The sequence below is a fragment of the Pongo abelii genome, chromosome 17 (assembly GCF_028885655.2).
Source record: "Pongo abelii isolate AG06213 chromosome 17, NHGRI_mPonAbe1-v2.0_pri, whole genome shotgun sequence".
In the NCBI taxonomy this organism is placed as follows: domain Eukaryota; kingdom Metazoa; phylum Chordata; class Mammalia; order Primates; family Hominidae; genus Pongo; species Pongo abelii.
The window spans coordinates 92,369,524-92,393,190 of NC_072002.2; the positions used below are offsets into that span (position 1 = coordinate 92,369,524).

The 23,667-nt window shown below is 45.0% G+C and overlaps 1 protein-coding gene across 5 annotated transcripts in view; it reads left to right on the top strand.

The window, feature by feature from the left end:
- The window catches only part of GALR1 (galanin receptor 1), a 133,082-nt gene that overhangs the window by 70,220 nt on the left and 39,195 nt on the right, over positions 1–23,667 (top strand). For 2 of the 5 annotated variants that reach the window (XR_008516045.2, XR_008516052.2), the window contains exons 7-8: positions 15,984–16,106; positions 16,177–16,702. Coding sequence is in view for 1 of the 5 variants with exons in the window: in XM_002828329.4 (XP_002828375.4) it covers positions 17,907–18,572; positions 23,488–23,553 (732 nt within the window). In the remaining 4 variants the exon portion in view is untranslated. Of the gene's footprint in view, positions 1–15,983; positions 16,107–16,176; positions 16,703–17,906; positions 18,573–23,487; positions 23,554–23,667 lie in introns of those variants that run through there. The other 3 variants (XR_010137645.1, XR_008516050.2, XM_002828329.4) reach the window with 2 other exon arrangements.

A 23,667-nucleotide genomic window follows, 5' to 3' on the forward strand; every position in this document is an offset into this window, starting at 1 on the left:
CTCACCCTCCTCCTCACCCTCCTCCTCCTCCTTCTTTTTTTTCTTCTCTTTCATTACCTCTCTCTTTCTCCATTTCCCTTCCCTGCTCTGCCAAAAAGCTGTGTTTTAAAATGAATCAAGACCTCAAAGCCAATAGAGTGAAGTTAATGGTTAAAATTTCAAGCAACATTGAATAATGGGCACGTTTTAGGGGCAAAAAGGCTGTCAGGTTCGACAGAAATTTTGTACCACCTCAGCAGTTACTCTTTATTCATGTATAAGTTTTGCTTTGGTGGGCTGAAGTTGAGTTTTCAACAGGTTTGTTGCTGAGAGTTTTAGTAACAGTAAACAGACTCACTTTCTGGCTAATACTTTATTTGATTGAACAGCTCTGGGGATAGTAAAACAGGAAACATCTGATGCAGTTGTTCTGAAGGATCACCTTGGTGAAGCCCAATTTCTGCAGATCCTGTGTACAAAGGTCAAGAAACGTGCCCAGATCTCCGTATATACTTATTTTCTGGGTAATTAATTTCAGCAAGTGACATCTGGCAAGTAGATCAGGTCTGTCTTGTCTTAATAAGTGGAATATGTCTATTAATTTTGCTATTGTGGGCTCCTATATAAAATTATATTTTAATTTACATACAAATTGTAGTTTTTAGTCCTCTTTGAAAACCATGGTCTCATAGTTACAGGTTATGAAATTGAAATTTAGGTTTCCATATGCATTTCTTCTAGTAGGAAACTTGGGTGAGGTGAGTTCTGTGTCTCACCCACTCTTCCAGCCAACATGTTTCTCATGATGCCCTCACAAAGGACGCACCTCCTGACCTGCGGGCACTGCTGCAGCTGCCCTCACATTCTTGTGGGCATTGCTGCTGCTGCTCCCCCTGTGCTAAATGCTGCTGCAAATCCGCTCTGTGCATGACGACGTGCCATGTCCAGCGTGTTTCATAGGTGCTATTTCTCATAATAATTAAAGCAAACCTATTTTACAGATGAATTGAGTGAGGCCTAGAAACACTGAGGAGGTTGCCCTAGGCCACACAGCAGGAAGCTGGGGCATGAGTCCAGGTGTGCCTGACACAAATCCATGCTCTTTATTAATGCACAGCTTTAGCACCTTCAGTTTCCGATTAGCATCTGCACAGCTGCCTTTGTAAGTTGTCATCGGCAGTCATGCTCACAGGTGTACTGTGTACACATGATGACTGCAGTCACTGTTCTGCAGAAGCACACAGTGGCTGCAGGCCCATGACCGGACTCCACCAGTGGTGCTCCATGAGGGCGGCATGCCTGTGGCCTCAGTCTTTTCATTCCTCCTTTCCCACTCCTAAATGCCTAATAGGAAACCATGCATATCATGGTAACTTGATACCCTACAACAGAAGGGAATGAATCAATGCTTAGGTGATGAGTTATGACGTCAAGTAACAGATTTAGAGTTCTGCCTTGTGGGGTTTCTCGTATTCATTGACAACACCTTCAAGAAAACAATCATTCTCATCCAGATGCCTTTATTTTGCCATCTGTTATTTCAAGTCTCCATTGCTTTATAGAAGGCAACTATTTCACAGCTAGAGAGGCCTGCAGTGGATTGTATCAGCCAGCAGATATTTGCTCTTGGCTTCCCACACACACGGAAGGAGCAGCCTTCCTCAAAGAGTTTCCTGAGGCTTGTTTGTGTGACTTGCTTTGGCCAATGCTGTGTGAGCAGAATGGACACACACTGGATCCAAACAAATTAAATGTGCTTTCGGGCTCAGCCTTTTCGTCTCCTCCGCACCGAGCTGATTGTGTTCTCAGCTGGACTCTAGAATTTGGATGTGGAACCGACTTGCAGCCAAGCCCACATGGCAAGCAGATGTGGAAGACAGACATATGTTCTTCTTGCTGACAGCCTCTGAGTCTCAATGTTTTGTCATCTCCAGTATTGCTGCAGCAAAAAGCTGGCTGGGGACAATGTCCATAGTGGTGAAAAATGCCGCACACAAAGAAAATGGCATTATACCTTAGTGCTGTCTGATTGATTGTGACTGGGGAGTTGCTGGGCCACTGACCTACACCATAGTGATTAAAGTGGGCTGGGCAATGGATGCAGTAAATTCGGGAGCTTGGAGCCCACCTTCTGTTCTTTCTTCACCTGGCTGCTCTTCCTTCCTGTCAGTCAGTGGCTGGGAGGAGAAACAATGACTGGTAGTAAGTGGGGTGGGCTTCAATGATAACCAAACAACTGTAGGGTTGGGTTAAGCAGCTTTTGATGGAGGGCTAGGGAAGGAACTTCTTAATGATTGTTGGAAGGCTTGAACTGCCAGACAGGTCTGAGAGCAGGAAGTGCTAAAGGTCAGCATCTTGACCGTTCCACAGAAGAGGTGGTGGTGCTGATAGTTCCGGGCATTACAGAACAGGTGTGGTTCTTTCAAAGACAGATGGGTGCCAGAAACCTTGGTGCTTTGACCTCCTTCAGTGGAAATGCCTAAGGAATGAGTATTCTGTGATGGATCACCTATTTAAGACAAGTATCCTTTGAAACGAAATGAGACAACTTGGTGGACCCTTTGTCACCATCACTTCCCAACTGTTATCACCTGCGCCAATGTTTCTTCTTTGCTAGATATTGTACCTAAATCCTTCCACTTAGAGATACATATTCAATTAGTACTTTCTCAAGATGAACAAAGACCATCATAACAGGTTGCAGTTCCAACTCAGCACACCAGCCAATAATATCAACCCAGAATCCCTGCTGGCTCTTGCATAGTTTTTGTTTTAGCAGTCGTTAGCATAAGTGTCCATTGTTAAGTTTTGACCATTTTGGGTCTGAATTATGTTGCCCTCCTCAATTATACCATTCTAACCTGGATGATTGACTAGGTGAGAATATATAAAAGGATGAAGTTTTGGAAAAATTATCAATAAAGTTAAAGGCTGTAGGTGTATTGCCTTCCTCAGCATTTGTTGATTATGAATCAGTAACCATTGCTAAGTTTTGGTTTAACTGTCTGTAAAGTACATATTGTCACTATTTTACATGCAATGTCATTATATTCTTATGTTGACCACACCACAGCCTTCACATTTGATCTATCCGTACAATATGGTCTGGCTGCATCCCCACCCAAAATCTCATCTTGAATTGTAGTAATTCCCACATGTCAAGGGCGGGACCAGGTGGAGATAATTGAACTATGGTGGTGGTTTCCCCTATACTGTTCTCATGATAATGAGTTCTCACGAGATCTAACGGTTTTATAAGAGGCATCCCCTTCACTTTGTCTCTCATTCTCTCTCCTGCTGCCATATGAAGATGGACGTATTTGCTTTCCCTTCCACCATGACTGTAAGTTTCCTGAGGCCTCCTCAGCCATGCTGAACTGTGAGTCAATTAAACCTCTTTTCATTACAGATTACCCAGTCTCAGGTATGTCTTTATTAGCAGCCTGAGAATGGACTAATACACCATATTTCATGAGAAACATTCTTATTAACATTTACTAAATATACCTAACATTTAACAGACAGTATTATAATATAACCATCTCTATGGTGAGCCTCTTAGTTATAACTTTGTAGTTTCTAGGGTTAATGATCTTCATTTTGCATTTGTTGAAATAAGGTTTAGGGCAATTTCCACCATCTAAAGTGGAGATTAAAGTGACCTCATAAAATTCTTTTGAAGATTAAGAGAATATTAGATACACTATCTACATTAATCTATCATTTATTTGAACTCTTAATATTTCTGTGAATAAACTTGTCCAAAGTTATAGAGTTACAATGTGAGCAAATACATTCTAAACCAGACTTTTCTGATTCCATAATTCATAATCTTTCTACTAAGCTACAGTGTTTTATAAATTCTCTTAAATATACAATTTGGAATTTTCATGCATTCTTAAATATGTTTTAATTTGACCCCAAGAAGTATGTTCCAGTAAAATAAATATCCAACATTGTAATAAGTTCAAAGCACATATATTCCACCCAACAGAATATTATTCAACAAATATAATGTGGTGGCATGAGCCACCACACCTGTCCTAAAGTAAAATGTTAATGTGTCATTTTTTTTGTTTTGTTTTGTTTTTTGAGATGGAGTCTCGCTCTATTGCCCAGGCTGGAGTGCAGTGGCACAATCTCGGCTCACTGCAAGCTCCGCCTCCTGGGTTCACGCCATTCTTCTGCCTCAGCCTCCTGAGTAGCTGGGACTACAGGCACCTGCCACCATGCTCGGCTAAATTTTTTTTCCATTTTTAGTAGAGATGGGGTTTCACCATGTTAGCCAGGATGGTCATGATCTCCTGACCTCATGATCCACCTGCCTCAGCCTCCCAAAGTGCTAGGATTACAGTCGTGAGCCACTACACCTGGGCTATGTGTCAGTTTTTTTGAATAATCAGCAATTGGTGTTGTTTTCACTATTGGTCCATTACATTAACAGAGAGTTGATTACATCATAAATATGGAGAGATGTGATAAAATTCTGTCATGAGGAATGCAAGTATCTTAAATAATAGAATCAGCTGTACTACAGAGAGAAAGAATGAAATACTAAAATAGTAGCATGTTAGAAGCAAGTATCTTAAAATGCAAACATTCACAAGCTGAATGGATGGATAACTTAAAAGTAGCATTTTTTCATGCTTATTTTATGCTGTCACTGTTCTTAGAACTTTACATCTATTAGTTCATTTAATTTTCAGAACAACTCCGTGGGGGAGGGACGATTATTATTTCTGTTTTACCAATAAAGCATCTGAGGCAAAAGAAAGGAAGCAACTAGTATAAATCCCCCAAATCAGAACAGTAGCTCAGTTGGGGTTACCCTGGGTTAGAGAGAGGACAGAAGAAGAAATTGGTTGTTTACTGCCAGCTCCATTAATTTATAATGTCTAAAAAATTTAAAAATCATTTTACTATTTATTTTAGCATCTCATATTACACATTACTTCCTATAAGTAACATATGTGTTTCTCCTTATGAAAAACAAACATGATCATATGGAATGTGGAACAGTGTTTACCCTCAGCTCCTCCCCACTCTCAGGGCCTTGGAGCAAGGAAGCCGAGGGCTCAGGGGACTTGGCAAGGGCAAAAATGCAGGAAGGAAGAAGGGAAGTTCCTGTGGCAGATGTGTGTTTCTGCAGGGGTTGGACGCTGTTGGGAAAAGCTAAGTGTTGGGAGAAGCTGAGGCAGGGCTTGCACGTCTGACATAATGTAAAAGAGTCTTGGTACATGAACAGGGTCCAGGGTCTAAAACCCCTCGTGGCCTTTGGAACACCAAGCTCTGTACTAAAGGGTGGAAGGCTACCCTGACACACCATAGTCTAAGCCCTGGGCATAAAACCCCTCGTGGCTTGGATAGAATCCAGGGCTTATGGCTCTGGAGTGTGTCTAGACTTGCTGGTTCCTTGCTCCTTGCTCTCCCAGGATCTATTGTATCTTGAGTTAAAAGAACCTGCTCCCTGTTATCTCAAGTGGCAGAGCATATGCTAAACCGTCATAGCTGTAAATCATGTGCTTCATGCAACACTCCCTTTCAACCCCACATTCTCACCACCTGTTTCTTTGTTTGATCACCAATAAATAGTCTGGGCTTCCAGAGCTCGGGGCCTTTGCAGCCTCCACACTCGCAATAGCCCCCTGGTCCCACTTTCTCTCTCAAGCTGTCTTTTCTGATTCTTTTGACTCTGCCAGACTTCGTCACCCCCACAACCTGGTTTTGGGTCTGATCACCCCAACAGACCCAAGGGGAACCTGTACACCCGTAGCCTGGGCCTCTCCCCCAGGGGCTGCTCTGCTGCCTCCCTGACCCTGTGGGCTGGCCATTCCTTCCTCACTCTGCTCCTCATTTCCCTTAACTTCTGAAGGGCCCCTGAGTCCCAAGGACTGCATATCACCTTTTTGTGAGGCCAAAGTTAGATGTATTAGTCATCTGAAACTGCTGGGAGTAGAATGTATACAGCAAAACAATAGATGGGAACTATATTTTAAAACTCAACAGATGGCTGGCCATGAGGTTCTCACCTTAAATTTGTCAGAAAACCATCTCACCATAGTCTGTGTAACTCATTATTCTATTTTATTTTATTGAGATGGGTTCTTCTCTGTTGCTCAGGCTGGAGTACAGTGACATGATCATAGCTCGCTGCAGCCTCCAACTCTTGGGATCAAGTGATCCTCCCACCTCAGCCTCCCAGGTGGCTAGGGCCACAGGCATGCACCACCATGCTTGGCTAATTTTTGTATTTTTTGTTGAGATGGGGGTCTCACCATGTTGCCTAGGTTAACTCATTCTTTACATCTATTCTGTAGTTTAAGAAAATAAAACCTGGAGTGCAGTGGTGTGATCTTGGCTCACTACAACCTCCGCCTCCTGGGTTCAAGTGATTTTCCCACCTCAGCTTCCCGAGCAGCTGGGATTACAGGCGCCCGCCATCATGCCTGGCTAATTTTTTGTATTTTTAGTAGAGACCGGGTTTTGCCATGTTTGCCAGGCTAGTCTTGAACTCCTGACCTCAGCTGAACTACCCACCTCAGCCTCCTAAAGTGCTGGAATTACAGGCCTGAGCCACCATGCCCAGCTGTCTCCTAGTTATTTTGATGCAAAACTTAGAAATGGAATAGAGGGATAGGTAGGAAGTAAACTTATAAATAGACTTGGATAGATGAAATCAATAACTCCTTTAAATATTGGAATCCAAATGGACTTTAAAGAAAGGAAATAAGAAGTCAAATGTGTTGCTCAGAATGGACAAGTTCCAATATTATATTGAAAGATAAAACATCAGCTGTGTTCAGTGGAAGATAGGCCATTTCTTCAGCTTAATTAGCCAGGAAACATTTACGAGCTGCAGTAGGTGACAAGCCGCGTGTGATTATCCATAATGTACTGAATAATGTAAGCCAGACCCCCACCTCTAGGATTTATTAGCAGTCAGAAGTTAGGAACCAGTTCACGAAAGACACTCTCAGCTGCTCCAGTTCTTACAAGCATACTTCAGTGGGTTTTGAGGAGATTAATGAGGAGCTTTGGGAGGGCAGCCCTCGTTATTCAGAGATGCCCTGTTTCTGTTTTACACAGCTTTTGTGTTAGGGGACACAGTCCCTTTCTGGGAATGCAGAGGACTCTAATTGTAAGGCCCCTGCTTTGTGCATCTTCAATTTTCTTGCAGCACCCCCAAACACACACTGACCTGCATTTTATGGAAGGTGTGTAAATGCAGCTTTCTTGAAGCACTGAAGAACTTTTGAAGATCTGCCACTCTGTAGACTTCCGATTCATGCACCTTTTTGTGCATTTATCACGCATGTCAGTAAGATTTGCTTGTTTAGGAAAAGCTGCACAGGGTAATCCTTTCTTGGTGTAAATATCCTACATTTCCTGCCTAGAGGAAGGAATTATATATGATTTCAATTTAAGTGTATTCCTTTGATGAATGGATGAATGAATGGAATGAGTTAATACAGAAAAAATCTTTAAAGTAATGATCTCTCTCAAATGTGTGAACCCTTACTATTCTTTAAACTTTATTTTCTTAGTGACATTAAGGGAAACAGTGATTACCTTAAATCTAAGTAAGAAGAAACTGGGTATGGTACCTCACACCTGTAATCCCAGCACTTTGGGAGGCCCAGGGAGGTGAATTGCTTAAACCCAGGAATTTGAGACCAGCCTGGGTAACGTGATGAAACCCGTCTCTACAAAAAATACAAAAATTAGCCTGGCATCGTGGTGAACACCTGTGGTCCCAGCTACATGGGAGGCTGAAGTGGGAGGATGGTTGAGCCCAGGAGGTAGAGCTTGGAGGTTGCAGTGAGCCAAGATTGAACCACTGCACTCTAGCCTGGATGACAGAGAAAGACTCTGTCTCAAAAATAAATAAATAAATAAGTGAAGAGATAAAAAATTAAAATATTTAAAGTATTAAATCTGGAAGATAGACCAGAAGTATCTGGTTTCAAGTACCTATTTAATTTTTATCATTTTGCGTTCTTTTTTCTTTCCTATGTATTTTATTTCTCAAATTGAGCATAAATAAATAGCTAAGATGCATTATGTATATTTCTCATGAAGCAGTGCTACATCAGGCCTTTTGTTGGTTGCAGAAACTTAACTAAAATGCACTTGTGAAGAGCAGGAGCTTATCTCATGGCACTGGCAAGTCTAGGCGGGGCACTGGCTTCAGGCACAGCTGGATCCAGCAGCTATAGTAACATCCTTTGAGCTTGTCGATCTCCATTTTTCACTTGGCTTCCCTCCACATGATTGGTGGCTCAAGGGGCCTACTTCACACAGTGACGAAAGCAGTCGCCAACAATTCTAACTTTTTGTAGATGTGGCAGTTTGGAATATCAGGGGAAGATTAACCTGTGGGATATTTGGATTGGCTAGGCCTGGGTAGATGCTGATTTCTAAAGCTAAGATGCATTATGTATATGCAATATGTGTATATTGTATATGATGAAGAAGTGCTACATCAGTCCTTTTTTTGGTTGCAGAAATTTAACTAAAGTTCGCTTGTGAAGAGCAGGAGGTTATTATCTCATGGGACTGGCATGAGATAATATTCTAGTCCCATGAGATATGCCCCTCCACCCCATGAGTGGGGGGACATCTGGGGATGAATCTGCTTTACCATAGAATGGTGAAACAATGTTTCTCGAAGGTAGGGATGGTGGGCAGACAAATATGTACTTGCTTCAGGTATTTTCTACACAGGAAATGAATCTCCATGAATTTGTTTCAGGGGATACCATCTCCCACTGTACTTTGACTGACATAGGTATATACTAAATATTCTACAACAGTATAAAGATTAAGAATATCGTATGTGGATTGAAATTGATCCAGCTTTAAATCCCATCACCACAAACAAAAATGTGCATGAGTCCTAAGGTTGGTTTAACCTTTCCAAGACTTAGCTGTTTGTTTGTAAAATGGTGAAAATAACACCAACTTTATAGAGTTGTTATAAGAATTCAAAGAGATAGTGAACATGTTTCCTACAGTATAGCACATACGACACTCTTTCAAAATTATTGCTAATTATTAATGACTTGGTTAATGCTGGTTTATTACTATTCATTCATTAGCATGGTCACATGCTAGCTTGGGATGCAAAGATGAGGAATGTGTCTGCTGTGTTTCAGAGTATGGAGGTGATTAAATGAATGTGGCCAGATAATACTTTAAATGCTTCCTTTTCCATATTTTTCTAGATATTTTATTTCTGTTCTACACCATATATATCACTAAAACTTAACTACTAGACAGGATTATGTCCCTTGGGAGAAAATTACAACAGGCCCCAGTGCCAGAGGTGGGGGTAAGGGAATGGAGTCCAACTTTTGCTGTGAGTTCCCAAACCTGCTGTTTAAAGCCACACAGAGAGAGTGGCCTTGCTGGAACAGTGGTACCTGCGTGGAGCCTGGAACATCCTAGAGACCCGAGAGTAGGGAGGGGTGCAGCAGATACCCGAGGCTGGTGCTTGTGCCATACCCTTGGGGCTGGATGCAGGGCAGGAGGGCCTGGCAGGGACTGGCTGGGAAGCCAGGGGGCTGGGTCAGTGGCAGAGGGGATGGTGGCCCCCTGCCCCCCCAAATCCCCGGGAGTTTGTGACTCCAGCAGTGCCTGTGCAGCTGCCCTCAGACCCCAGGAGTGTGCTTCATCCACCCAGTGGGCTGCCTGCGTCTCCAAGGTGACTGGAACAGCTGGGTCTCCAGGCTGGCCCTGCACCTGTCCTCACAGACACACGGGGCTCATGGGCAAGCAGGGAGGATGCCGATGGCATCCACCCCCAAAAACCCTTACCTGGCTGGTGCCTGGCTGTGCGGGAGACCTCCAGAGACCCAGAGCAGCTGCCTGGAGCCGACCCCAATGTGCCCTGGAGAGACTCCCGGGTTTCAGCACTGCGAGATGCTTGCCCGCGACGTGCGAAGTTACAAAGCATTGTGAGGGTGCTTTGGGAAGCCAGGACAGAGTTTTCTGTGAGTATAGAGGGAGGGGTGACGTGCCCTAACAGGGACAGCCAAAAAGACTCTGGAAATGAGATAACATTGCAGCTGGGTCTTGAACGATGAGTCAAAACATCCTAGGTGTAATACAATGAACATTGACATTCAGATAGGTGGTCTGTCTGTCATGTAGGAAGGCAAAAAAATTAAGGAAGAGCAGAGTATGTTAGGATGCTTATTAAGAGTCCACCTGACTGGAACAGCTACCAGGAGGGCAGAGAGTGGGGAGACAGGAGTTCCAGGGACATGGCACAATATCCAGAAGGAAGGACCCTGGTGCAAGCTGCAAGGCTGCTCAAGGAGTCAGGGGGTCAGCACAGAGGCACTCAGGACAGAGCTCTGTGTCAGATGGTGCCACAGCATCCCGTGGGATGGAGAAACTGCAGCCCACCTTCATGTTTGCTCTAAGATCTAGGTGATCATTCGGCCAGTTGCTTATCTGTCCAAGTCCCCTGTATTTTTCCCGTGGTGCCTGATCGCACAGGACAAACATAATGGAACTCATGGAAAGAAACTCCAGGCCAGGCACGGCGGCTCACGCCTGTAATCCTAGCAGTTTGGGAGGCCAAAGCGAGCAGATCACTTGAGGTCAGGAGTTTGAAACCAACCAGTCCAACATGGTGAAACCTGATCTCTACTAAAAATACAAAAAAATTAGCCGGGTGTGGTGGCGGGCACCTGTAATCCCAGCTACTTGGGAGACTGAGGCAGGAGAATTGCTTGAACCTGGGAGGCAGAGGTTGCAGTGAGCTGAGATCTCACCACTGCACTCCAGCCTGGGTGACAGAGCGAGACTTTGTCTAAAAGAAAAAAAAAAAGAAAAAAAACCAACTCCAGATTCTAGGATGCTCCACAATAGGGGGATATAGCAATCCTGAGGACCTGGACATGAGGCCTGGGTGTTTTTTATTTGTTTTTGAGATTTGTTTCTTCATGTTCTCATGAAATGTTTACATTTTCCTTTTGGAGATATTTTTCTAACTCGATCTCAATATATTTGCTATAAAGCATTAAATTCTATGGAAAAAAAAACACTTTCCAGACATAATTTTCTATCAATATTATATATTCTATACTGAAAAGCCCTACTAGGCTTTTTAAGACAGCATCTTGAGTCCATAAACAAGCTTTTGATGAACTGGGGAAATTTTTGGGTTCCAAAAATGAAGAAGCAGAAAATTACAGTACTAAACAGATATGAAAGCCAATGCAGCCAGCAGGACTTTTGACAAATTTATTAGCCAAAATTTTGGGGAATTGCTAAGGATAGGCTGTGTTTTGCTGCAATAAAAAAAGAGTTCCAAAAATTTCAGGGCTTAACACATGAAAGGTTAATGTTCATTTGCATAAAGGGTGTTGCTGCTCTGGGAGACTCTCCTCCATGCTGTGACTCAGTGCTCCTGCCCTCTTCCATCTCACGGCTGTACATCATGGCCTTCTCCAGGGTCACCCAGGTCAACAAAGAGAAACTGGATGCTTGTGTGGGTTCTTCCATGTGGCTTGGAAGTTTCTCTTTCTTTTCTATTTGATTGGACATAACTGATTCTGCAGACCTGCAAAACATCAATGGGGCTGAGAAGTGCAGTCTTTCAGGAGCCTGGAAGGGGAGAACTGAAAATTTGGTGAGCACTCATAACATCTGTCACAGATTATTATTATTATTTTTTAGAGATGAGGTCTTACTCTCTCACCCAGGCTGGAATGCAGTGGTATGATCATAGCTTACTGCAGCCTCCAATTCCTGTCTCAAGCAATCCTTCTGCCTCAGCCTCTCAAGTAGCTGGACTATAGCACGTGCCAGCATGACCAGCTAATGTTATTTTTATTTTTATTGTAGAAATGGGATTTTGCTTTGTTGCCCAGGCTGGTCTCCTAGCTTCAGGCATCCTCCCTCTTTGGCCTCTCAAAGTGCTAGGATTATAGACATGAGCCACTGTGCCTTGCTGAGTTTTAAAATTTCCATTAGGAGAGACTAGGTCGTCTTGGATTCAACTCTAAGAGAATTGGAATAAGACGGAATAAGACAGATAAATGAGACCCTTGTAAAAATGCAGGATCCTTGAAAGGCTACACTGTTAGTGAAGGATTCACCTATAAAAAGTTTCCTGGCAAAAAAGTGCTGTAGTCAGCTTTTGCTGCATTAAGCTGCAGTAACAAGTAGCTCACAGCCACAGAGGCTAATTTCTTGCTAAGGGGACATTTTAACTGGGGTCAACTGAAATCCTGTGCCACGTATTCATGGAGAACACAGCCCAAAGCAGCAGCCTGCACTGGGATGCACAGTCTTCGTACCTGAGGGGGATGTGCAGTGTTTGTACCCCAGGAATGAATCCCATGGTATCGCTTAGACCTTGAGCTCAGGATGACCTCACAGCTGTTGCACTCACATTGTCTCAGCCAAAGCCTGAAGGAAATGGGTGAGACTCATTTCTGCCCTGAGAGGAGCACAGAAAGTCACCTGGGAGAGGCAGGATTACAGAATCTTCCAATAGGGAGCGCAGTAAATGAGTGGGAACAACAAAGCAATCTGCCCACAAACACTTCTAGAAAATTCCGTGGCAGCCTTAGGGCCAGGTGGGAGAGAAAGGCCTGAGAATTCACTCCCCCATTCCCTCTCTTATGTAGGTTTTGGGGTTTGAATTTACCCTTGTGTGTCCTGAGGCATATCATGCTGAGAAATTAACTTAAAAATGTCCTGAGTTGATGGTACCATTGGGCCAATGGCAGAGCAAATAAAAACACTTTTATGGGAGTATGCACTTAAGTCTATCAAATCATCACCAGTATGTTCTGGCCTAATAGAAATCTAAAGGACAAAAACAAAACAAAACAAAACTGGAAACAAGTTATGAGAACAGGAACTTGGTAGAAGTAATAAAAACATAATTAGACTCCAGGGACTTCAGATATTAGAATTTTCAGAATATAAAATCAGCACATTTAAAATATTCAGATAAATAGGAGAGGTAATTAGAAACATCAGCAATGAGGAAGAAAATATTAAAAAATAGGCCTGGCACATTTCAAAAAATTCTGTGAGAACTTAAGGAGAGTAGTTAAATAAAGGGTGCATAGCTGAAGAAATACCAATAAATTGGCACAGATGAAGAGATGAAAAGTATGAAAAAGTGAGTCAGTGATAGGAAGGAGATAGTGGAAAGCCCTAAGCTATGTCTCTCAGAATTCCAGGAGGAGAGAGTGCCAAGAATGGGGAAAATAAAAGAGATAATGGCTGAAAATTTTTCCAGAACTGAAGAAAAATATATTAATCTTTAGCTTCAGAAGCTCAACAAGAAGGGCTAAAAAATGAAAATCATCACAAACCTATCAAAGTGAAATTATAAAACATCAATGATAAAGAGAAGATATTAGAAATAGAGAAAAAAGTCAGATTATCTCTAAAGGAGTGACAGAAAGTACATCAGCTGATTTCTCAAGAGCAAGAGCAAAATCCAGAAGGTGGAACAATATCTTCAATGTACTGGGAGAAAAGAACTGTCCATCTGGCCAACTCCCATTCAATAATAAGAACCAATGAGCAATTTTTATCATTGACTATCACTAAAGGAAAACTTAAAATATATTCTCTAAAAACAAGGAAAAGGCTTAAGATGAATAGAGGAAGGTGAAGAAAGCCATGGGCAAGAATGTGGGTCGCCAAACTGGATATTGCCTGTATCACACAACAAATATGCCTAATTGGGGGGAAATTAAAAGAACTAAACAACTGGGCAACAAAACCAGGTAGAATGAGAAAAAGTGACTGGAGTTAGAAGGCTTCCTGAAACTTGTATGGCTTGGGAGAAGGGGAGTGATAACAATTAATTTTAAATTCTATTTAATATTAATAGAATTTTAGTAACTTCTGAATCCATGTCTCCAGCTCTGGTCTCTCTCATTAACTGAAGACTAATCCACCCAACTGCAATCTTGTCAGTCCCATGTCTAGCAAGCATCTGAAATTTAACTTGATGCTCCACACCTCCAAACCTATTCCTTCCACTCTTTGTGTCAACTCAGTAAATGGTGATTTCCCATCCAGGCTGTCAGACTAAAACCGTGGTAGTCAACCTTGCTCTCCCTTTTCTCCCACCTTAAATCCATCCACCAATGAATCTCATTTGCTACAACATTGAGATATCCAGAATCCAAGTCCTTCCCACCACACCTAGAGCGATCTGTTGTTTGGGTTCCTGCCAGCTTACTGGCTGGTCTGCTGTTTCCTTTGCTCTTCTAATCTGTACACCAGAATCATCATTCTGAATCGCAGGTCAGAGCATAACATCTCTCTGCTTGAAACTCCCTATAGGACTTCCTCCGAAGTCCAGAATGAAGTCCCAGGCCCCTTCCTTGCTCTCCAAGGTCCGAGGTCATCCATCCCCATTTTCCTGAACCAATGTTTTCTGATCTCATGGCTGACAAATCTTCTTCCCAGCTGTTTCCATGACAGCAAAACTGTACTACTCGTTCTTCACACAGCTTCCTCTGCTGCACTGTTTCCCAGGAATGTGTCATGCCATGTGTTTAAAAAGGCTTCCTGCTGTACTTCCTTCAGGTTCCTGCTCAAATGTCAGTTTTTCAGATGTTTCTCCCTATTGCCTGTGTATAGTTACACTCTCTAACTGCTGTCTATCCCTTATCCTGCATTCTTCTCTTTTAGGGTTGTATTAGGCCATTCTTGCATTGCTATAAAGAAGTACCTGAGGCTGGGTACTTTATAAAGAAAAGAGGTTTCATTGGCTCACAGTTCTGCAGGCTGTACAGGAAGCATGGTGCTGGCATGTGCTCAGCTTCTGGGGAGGTCTCAGGAAGCTTCTAATCATGGCAGAAGGCGAAGGGGGAGCAGATACATCTTACATGGCAGGAGCAGAAGCAAGAGAGAGAAGGGAGGAGGTGCCACACACTTTCAAACAACCAGATCTTCAGACTCACTGTCCCGAGGACAGCACCAAGCCATGAGGGATCCACTCCATTGACCCAAACCCTCCCACTGGGCTCCACCTCCAACATTAGGGATTATAATTCAATATGAGATTTGGCAAGGACAGATATCAAAACTATATCAGTAGTGTTTACCACATGTGACATTATTATTTTATTTATTTTTAAATGTCATGTCCATAATGAAATGTAAAATCCATAAAATAAAGTACTTTGTTGTGTTAATTGCTCTATCTGCAGAACCTACAATAGTTCCTGGCACATAGTAGGCACTCAAGGGTAACCAGTAAAATAATAAATGTACACCATATTTCTTCCTTTTCCAAGAATGTGGAGGGAGGGAGAAAACACTTTAAAATGTAATTCAAAAGATGTCATGAAAAAAGAGAGAGAGAAAAAAAGCACAGAAATAGAAAACAAATAAAGAGTACAAAATAAAATGTTAAAAATAAATCCATATAGGTTAGTAATAACAATAAATATAAATGACCTAAACTCACCAGTTAAAAACTAGAGATTTTAAAATTGTGTTTTAAAATAATTCAGTTATGTGCTGTATTAAAGAGATACCTTTAAACTGCAGGACATAACATAGGAAGGCTGTAAAAGATGTAACAGGCAAATACAAAGCAAAGAATGTTGTTGTGCTTATAGCAATAACAGACAAATTATACTTTAAGGCAAAAACAAACAAAACATGTACCATAATACCAACCACATAATGTTAAAGCAAAAAAAAAAAAAAAAAAAAAACCTCACCACAATATATTATTTAAGATCATATGCGTATGCCAAGAATGTATAAAGAAATGACTAATAGACAACAAATTTAGGTTACTTGGAGATAGTGGGAGGGTGGAGGTTGTGATTGGAAAGTATATAAAAGTGACTTCAACTCTATTGATAATATTTAAAAATTATTCTAAGCTAGATGGTGGGTGCATTGGTATTCAATGTAATTTTATCATATCTGTTTCATGTGAAAATAGTTCATAATTTAAAAACTCTCCCAAATCATATTACTACTAACTTTCAATGCAACAGAGCTGTCGAATACAACATGATACTTTGAAAACCTGGGTAGGAGAGCATCTCAAGGAAGAAAAGCAATACGGATTGGCAAGATCACCTAAGGAAGTTTCAAGGCATTCTCTCAGGTCAGGGCAGGTAAGAGCATTCTTGGCTTTAGCAGGATACCCAAATAGGCAAGTTGCTTACACTCAATTTTGTCTTCCAGAAAATGTGTGTGAATAGAACAATTCCCTTGCGAGGAACTCCCTAGCAATGAATGTAGATAAAATACATAGATGTTCAGTGAACTGCATCAAGATTTATCTGGAAATGAGGCAGAACAGAGCTAGCAAGATAGAAAAACAAGATCCTACTTCCTTAACTCCTCAAGGCAAAGAGCCCCTGCCCTCTTTGGTCTTTGGATTACCCATCCCCTCAGGCACTGCATCCGCGCATAATGGACAGTCACCAGATGGAGAATGATGGAAATGCATCGGTGTTTTTGAAAGTGAAAACAGACAGATCACCGCAAATAAAGGAATCGGTGTCAGCTCTCTAGCTGGGAACCACCAAGGTTACAAAGATAACGTGACTAGCCCTGCTATACTGAAACGGCTTAATTTCTTTCTGGCAAATCCGCATTTACGGCAGTAAGATACTAAACACGTTCTTTCACTTTAAAAATATTTTGTCATTGCTGCAGTTTATGTCCCTCAGATGAGTAATACAAGGCAAAAATGAAGTGAGGTTGAGTGGTGTGAACAGCCTTCCCCTTCAATGCCATCCACGTCTATAGACAAGCTCACGCAGCCCTTTCCCTTTGCACTTCTGTCCTCTCTAGCAGGCCGCGGGGTGAGGGTGGGATTAGGCGGCCAGTTTTACAAAACTCCAGGAAGCGTCGCCAGCCTCGATTTCCTGGGGTTATTCCTGGGACAGAGGCGTTTTCACGGACAGCCACCCTGGGAAGGAGGAGGAGGAAAGGCACTGATGGATGAGGGGGCCCGCGCACCCCTCCGCCTCCTACCCCGGCGCGCCCTGGACTGCCCTGGAGCGCGCCCGGCTTCCCTCGCCCGCCTGGCCCGCGGCATCCGGCAGCCCCGCCTTCAGCCCGCCGGGCAGGTCCGCACTCCGCGGAGGCGAGCGCGCGCCGGTTCCAGCCGGGAGGTGGGCGGCGACCCATCCCGCTAGAATCCATCCAGTCTCTGCTCGCGCACCGTGACTTCTGGGGGGCGCGGATTTCAGCCGGGCTGTTTTCGCCTCTCTGTTGCAGCAGAGAGGCCCCTGGCACCCGACTCTATCCACCACCAGGAAGCCCCCCAGAAGAGCTCTCGCCCTGTGGACGACTGGGAATCCCTGGAAAAGCCGCGAGGGAGTCGGAGGCGCCAGCCCACTGGGGAGGTGGCGCTGGGCGCGCGGGAGGCGCGGGGAGCCCTCTCTGCAGGAGCCGCACAGTGCACTGCTGCGCGCTGGGCAGTGCGGGGAAGCGCCGCGGGAAGGAGCGGCTCCGAGCAACAGGTGCAGCCCGCAGCCGCTCCGGGAGCCAGGGAAAACGGCCGGCGAAGATCTGGAGCGGTAAGGCGGAGAGAAGGGTCTTTCCACCTGCGCGGCTGCAGCCGGCGGATCCCTCTTCCCAGGCTCCGTGGTCGCGCAGCGGGCGGAGGCGCCCGGGCAGGGGACCCCGGTGCTCTCGAGATCACCGTCCCTTCCCGAGAAGGTTCAGCTCCGGGCTGCCGACCCCACCCTCTCTCAGAAGGTCGCGGCGCAAAGACGGTGCCACGAGGCACGGCCACCGGATCTCCGCGCCCGCTGGCTCGCGCCTCAGGGGAAGCTCAGACTCCTCGCGCTCTCCGTGCTTTGCGCCGGGACCCCCGGCCATCCCTGGCGCCTACTTTCCCGCCAGACACCCGGCCTCCCTCCCCGCGCGCACCGCCGCTCGCCTGGGCAGCCCCGCGGGCCATGGAGCTGGCGGTCGGGAACCTCAGCGAGGGCAACGCGAGCTGGCCGGAGCCCCCCGCCCCGGAGCCCGGGCCGCTGTTCAGCATCGGCGTGGAGAACTTCGTCACGTTGGTGGTGTTCGGCCTGATCTTCGCGCTGGGCGTGCTGGGCAACAGCCTAGTGATCACCGTGCTGGCGCGCAGCAAGCCGGGCAAGCCGCGGAGCACCACCAACCTGTTCATCCTCAACCTGAGCATCGCCGACCTGGCCTACCTGCTCTTCTGCATCCCCTTCCAGGCCACGGTGTACGCGCTGCCCACCTGGGTGCTGGGCGCCTTCATCTGCAAGTTCATTCACTACTTCTTCACCGTGTCCATGCTGGTGAGCATCTTCACCCTGGCCGCGATGTCCGTGGACCGCTACGTGGCCATCGTGCACTCGCGGCGCTCCTCCTCCCTCAGGGTGTCCCGCAACGCGCTGCTGGGCGTGGGCTGCATCTGGGCGCTGTCCATTGCCATGGCCTCGCCCGTGGCCTACCACCAGGGCCTCTTCCACCCGCGCGCCAGCAACCAGACCTTCTGCTGGGAGCAGTGGCCCGACCCTCGCCACAAGAAGGCCTACGTGGTGTGCACCTTCGTCTTCGGCTACCTGCTGCCGCTCCTGCTCATCTGCTTCTGCTATGCCAAGGTGCACGCCGGGCGCGGGGCCGAGACGCGCGAGGGAGGGCGGAGGGCCGGTGGGGACCCTGGGGTGTCAGTGTCTCGCGGCCCTGCCGGAGCCTTGGCGGCAGCCTGGCCCCGGTGATCCCCACTCTGGCGGCGCTGGGACGGATCTGTGCAGAGAGGCTTCCTGGCCGCTGCTGGAGCTTGCCATTGGCTTGCCCAAGAAAGTTACTTGGAGTCTGAGAGATGCTGGGGAACGTTTGCAGTTTACTTCGCATGGTCCAGTAGAACAAGTTTCTTCTCCCCTCCCCTTCCTCGCCCCTGCAGCCCTTCAACGTCCCCAGGTTGCCTGGGCGGTAGGTAGGCGGGCGCTGCCCCATCCTTCCCGGTACAGCAAACCCCGCTCGGTTCCAGCAACTCTTCAACCAGATCAGCCGCGCGGGGAGGTTACCGCCGCGGCGCTGTGGGACCTGAGGAGAGCGCGTGGTCACCAGAGCGCGGACCTTTTGCGAGGGTGACGGGTCCCCACAGCTCCCTCCCGGGCTCTCAGCTGGCCGTGGCGGGGAGGACTCGCGGGGCGGCCCCTCTCCCCCGGGGTGCGCAGTTTGCCCTCGCTCCGAAGGCTTTGCGCACACCGGGCTCTGTGAAGCCGCTGCTCCCGGGGACAGAGCTTCGAATTTTATTTTATTCTGAAGCTTAGCTTTGTAAACCCAAGTGGCAAAAGGGTGTTTGTTTCTTTACAGAGTCTTGACCGCAGGCTCCAGGAACTTGGCATGGAATGGACTCGAGCTTTCGGCTTCCCCATTTCAATCCTTTTTAGAAAGGTCTCCTGAACAGGGTGAAGTGGTTGAGGCGGCCGATCTTCACCCTAACTGTAGCAGAGGCACCGTCCACGCGTGTGGGAGATGGTTTTTCCCTTCGTACAGCCGGGCAGAGCTCAGCACTCACATTCTTTTTCTCATTAAGTCCACAAGGGTTTGAAGACTTTATACTGATCAAAACGTCTTCAGCCTTTGACATACTTGTTTCTATCTGCGTAAACGGGAGCTTATTTTAATAGTCGGGTGATGGCGATTCACGGGGTAAACCCCAATGTGCGCACCCTCCTCGCTCCAGAGCATCGCCATTTGAAATACAGCTGTTACCAGGTTCCACCCGACTTCACCGCTGTCTCTCACTCTGTTTCAATAAGGCTGTGACTATACGACTACAAATAACCTGACTAGGTAGAACAACTATCACTTTTAATACTCAATTCACAAGGTATTTTTATCAACAAAAGTGTTTACTATAAGCCACCTGTTTCCCCTCACCTATTTCATCTATGTAGATTGTGTCTATTTTGAATAATAATATTGCTGGATATTATATGAACGGCCTGCACCAAAAGGTTAAATATAAAGAAATACAGTAGCACTTTGGGAGGCCGAGGTGGGTGGATCACCTGAGGTCAGGAATTTGAGACCAGCCTGACCAACAAGGTGAAACCCTGTCTCTACTAAAAATACAAAAATTAGCCGGGTGTGGTGGTGGGCCCCTGTAGTCCCAGCTACTCCGTAGGCTGAGACAGAAGAATTGTTTGAACCCAAGTGGCGGAGGGTGCAGTGAGCCGAAATCGTGCCACTGAACTCCAGCCTGGGTGACGATGGAGAGAGACTCTGTCACAAAACACCACCACCACCAATATAGTAGCAGTAAGGGAATTTGGAAAAGAACTCTAGCTTAGCTATTTGGAAAATGGCTGGTTTATTAACGTGGTCTTCCGCAAATGCTAAACAAAGGCTATCTTCCATAGCACAATTATCTGATATGTGCACCATCTCATTTAATTTGCACAACTCTGTGACTTGGAGCTATTTTATTATTTACCCATATTTTATTATTTAAGAAAAAACAGCTTTGGAAAGGAACACCTGACCCAGATTATGAAGCTGGTGAATGATTCAGGAAGGATTTTAACACAGGAATTCCCAGTCTTCTGAGGACGGGACAGTTGGTGAGGCCTTGAGGACATTGAAGTCTGAGATTGAGATTCTTAACATATATGGCTGTTAAGTTCCTAATTACTGTGTAGAACTGAAGCACACGCTTCCTTATTTCCCCAAAGCCTTTAGGGAGAAGAACTAAAATCTTCTTACTGGAAATGACAAAGTAAGCTTTTAGGAATAAATTAGGCTACATTTCTGTCATTTGCGAGTCTATAAAAGTCCCACAAAGGGCAATGTTTAAAAAATCGTTTTTTAAAAAAATTTTAATGAACACATGATCATTTGGATTTTTTTATATGGAAAAAGTTTACTTCTAAGCATAACTGGAAAAATATTTTGAATTCAGCATAATATTCATAATATTTGCAAGTTAATTTCAGGGCTGTCATGGATAGGTGGAGATTTAAGTTATTTCAAGTTGCTTTTCTTTGGCTCAGGCATTAGGTGTGCACCATCCAGTTAAGGATTTTGCTACTTGAGTATTAGTTTCAGGATTCTCTGTTCCTCCAAACCCCAGGTCTGTTGGATAGCCTGAAAAAACACAGATGGCTAAAAGGGAACCTGAGGTTATGATGCTTTACATAAACAAAAGAACTTAAGACAATTGCATTCCAGAGTTGCCTTTTGCCTCTAAATTCTTACAAGTTTGTAAGGGAACAGTCTTTTGCACCAGACAGTTTCTGGGAAACTCATCGAATACATGGGTGGGAGGATGAGTCGAAGTGGTCTGCCCAGTGCCCCCTGAAGAGCCCTCCCCTCTACTGCTATGGAGCTGTTCTTCACCAGGGCTGTGCCCTCGCTCACTTTCCTTAGAGTGAATTACTGTCCAGAATCTCCTTGGTCTACCGTGAGGATAAACTCAATGGGCCCACCCGACTAAGTTACTCCGAATCCCCAGGATGTACCCAACAGGACCTGGGTTTGGTTTGAGCTAGCACCTTCCTGTGCACACACAGAAATTACAGACTCACCAAGAGACCCCAGTGTGTTATTATCACTCTCTTCTTAAACATCGTCATACCCTACCATGATACCTACATTCTTTCTCCTTTGCTGACGAGACCTTCATTGGGGTACATCATGATATACCCCATGATATACATTCTGTGCTCATAGTATGAGCTATTGAAGAGAAACAGAGCTAATAAAAATATGCTTGAGTATTTTCTCCATTGACCATTTAACAGCATTCAACATTCTTGGGTGTTTTGAAGTGGCTGAGCTGTGATCCGAATTTGGAAGGAACAATTGGAGCTCGGCAGCGTTATGAAGCTGGTCACATTTGGACATTTTGTTGTGATTTGTCCAGGTGACCCTCTCTGATTTTGCGTGTGGGGCCTCTTCTCTGGTCTTTCCTGTGTCCTCAGTGGCCAGTGCTGTCCTGCGTTTCCCATTGGGAAGGCTGCCACTGAGCCATCTAGGCAGTCCTGTCCTCTTGGGCACGGTCCTGCCTCCTCCATCCCTTTCCTGCCCCTTTGAAATGCTCTCATTTGCTCCCGCAAGAAAACCCTGTTCTGTTGTTGCCTTGCATTCAGGTGTTGATACTCTCATTTTGGCTGGCAGAATAGTAAACTAACACCTTGTCAATATATTGAGTGTTTTCCCAAATGCTTCTGCGGCAAGTAAACACTTGTTTTGTTGCAGATGTTGCTGAGTCATTTCAGGAAGTGGGAAGCATTTCAGTAGGGGAGAGAATTTAAAGTCAGAAATTCACGTCCCTGGGATGGCTGCTTGTTCACCTGCATAGGGCCTGGGCAGCTGGTAAATATATCCTGTGGCTTCCAAGTAGGGTGTGACTAATTGCCCTGAAAGTGCCTCACCTGGCTGAATGGAGCAGGTTTTTGCAATAAGTTCCATTCGATTAAATTATTTCCATGCTACAGGGAACAAAGAACTGGTTGGAACATGGCTTCTGGTTCCTTGAGAGACTTCTCAGCAATCTACAGATGTTCTAAAGCACTTAGTCACCCTGGGGCTAGATTTTCTCTAGATTTTTCCCTCAGATGGGATATAGCAATGAACTTAAGTAACAGTTCTGCAGGCTTGACGCAGGCTTGACAATGTTGTTGAAGACCAAATATATGTTGGAAATTCCTACATCTAAAACCCCACATTTTCATATCATTTCTCCTGAGTGTTACACTGGCAAGAAAAGACAAAAATAGTTTCTTTAATTGAGGGAGCCAGTGTGTTTCAAGGAGATTCCCTGACAGCGACATTAATTGTAAAACCTTGCAAAAATGTTCTGTAAATCATCAGTGATGCTGACTCCCCAATAAGTTGTCTAAAAGCACAGCACAGTGTGTAGGATTTGAATAAAGAATGAAAGGAAGCCTGATGGGTGGTGGTTTGCCGTAAGGAGAATTGCAGTGGAGGCAGCCCATAAGAGGAAGAAGAAAGAATATTTTGGCACAAATGCTGGCCATATTTGGGTTGGCTGCACTGAAGAAATGTCTGATGATATTGTCTCCATTTGTTTACTTGCCTCCTTTCCCCATCAGATGGTGAATTTCGGAAGGGCAAATCTCTAGTTTTTCAATGCATCCAGGATCTAACATTGTGCCTGACATGTAGTAGGGACCTGGCGTTTGTTAACATATGGGGTCCTAGAAGAAACCAAGGCAGACAATAGACTAATAAGCATGCCTGAGTGGGTCACGGCATGGCTGTGACCCCAGAGCTCCATGCGCTGGGCATTCTCTGCAAACAGGTGCTATGGCTGTGAACTTGTCTGGCTGTGCATCAGCCTTCCTGGCTGCTCCTAAATGTTAGAAAAGAATGTATTTGGCAATTCATATTCATTGTTACCTAATCACCTAATTTGAGTTTTTATTTTAATGATCTTATAAATAGTGATGTTACCATTTCAGCATGTCAATGATTGTTAATGCAACATAGGCAGTGGGTTGTGAGAGGTGAGGCGAACTGATTTCAATAGTCTGTGTCTTTCAGGTCCTTAATCATTTGCATAAAAAGTTGAAGAACATGTCAAAGAAGTCTGAAGCGTCCAAGAAAAAGGTAATGATCACAAATATATATATATGTTACTTTTCAGAGCTTAGTTTATCTTTTTTTTTTTACTTGTCCTCATGTCCATCCAAAGCCTGTAACATTTAGGATCCTTGGTGTGGC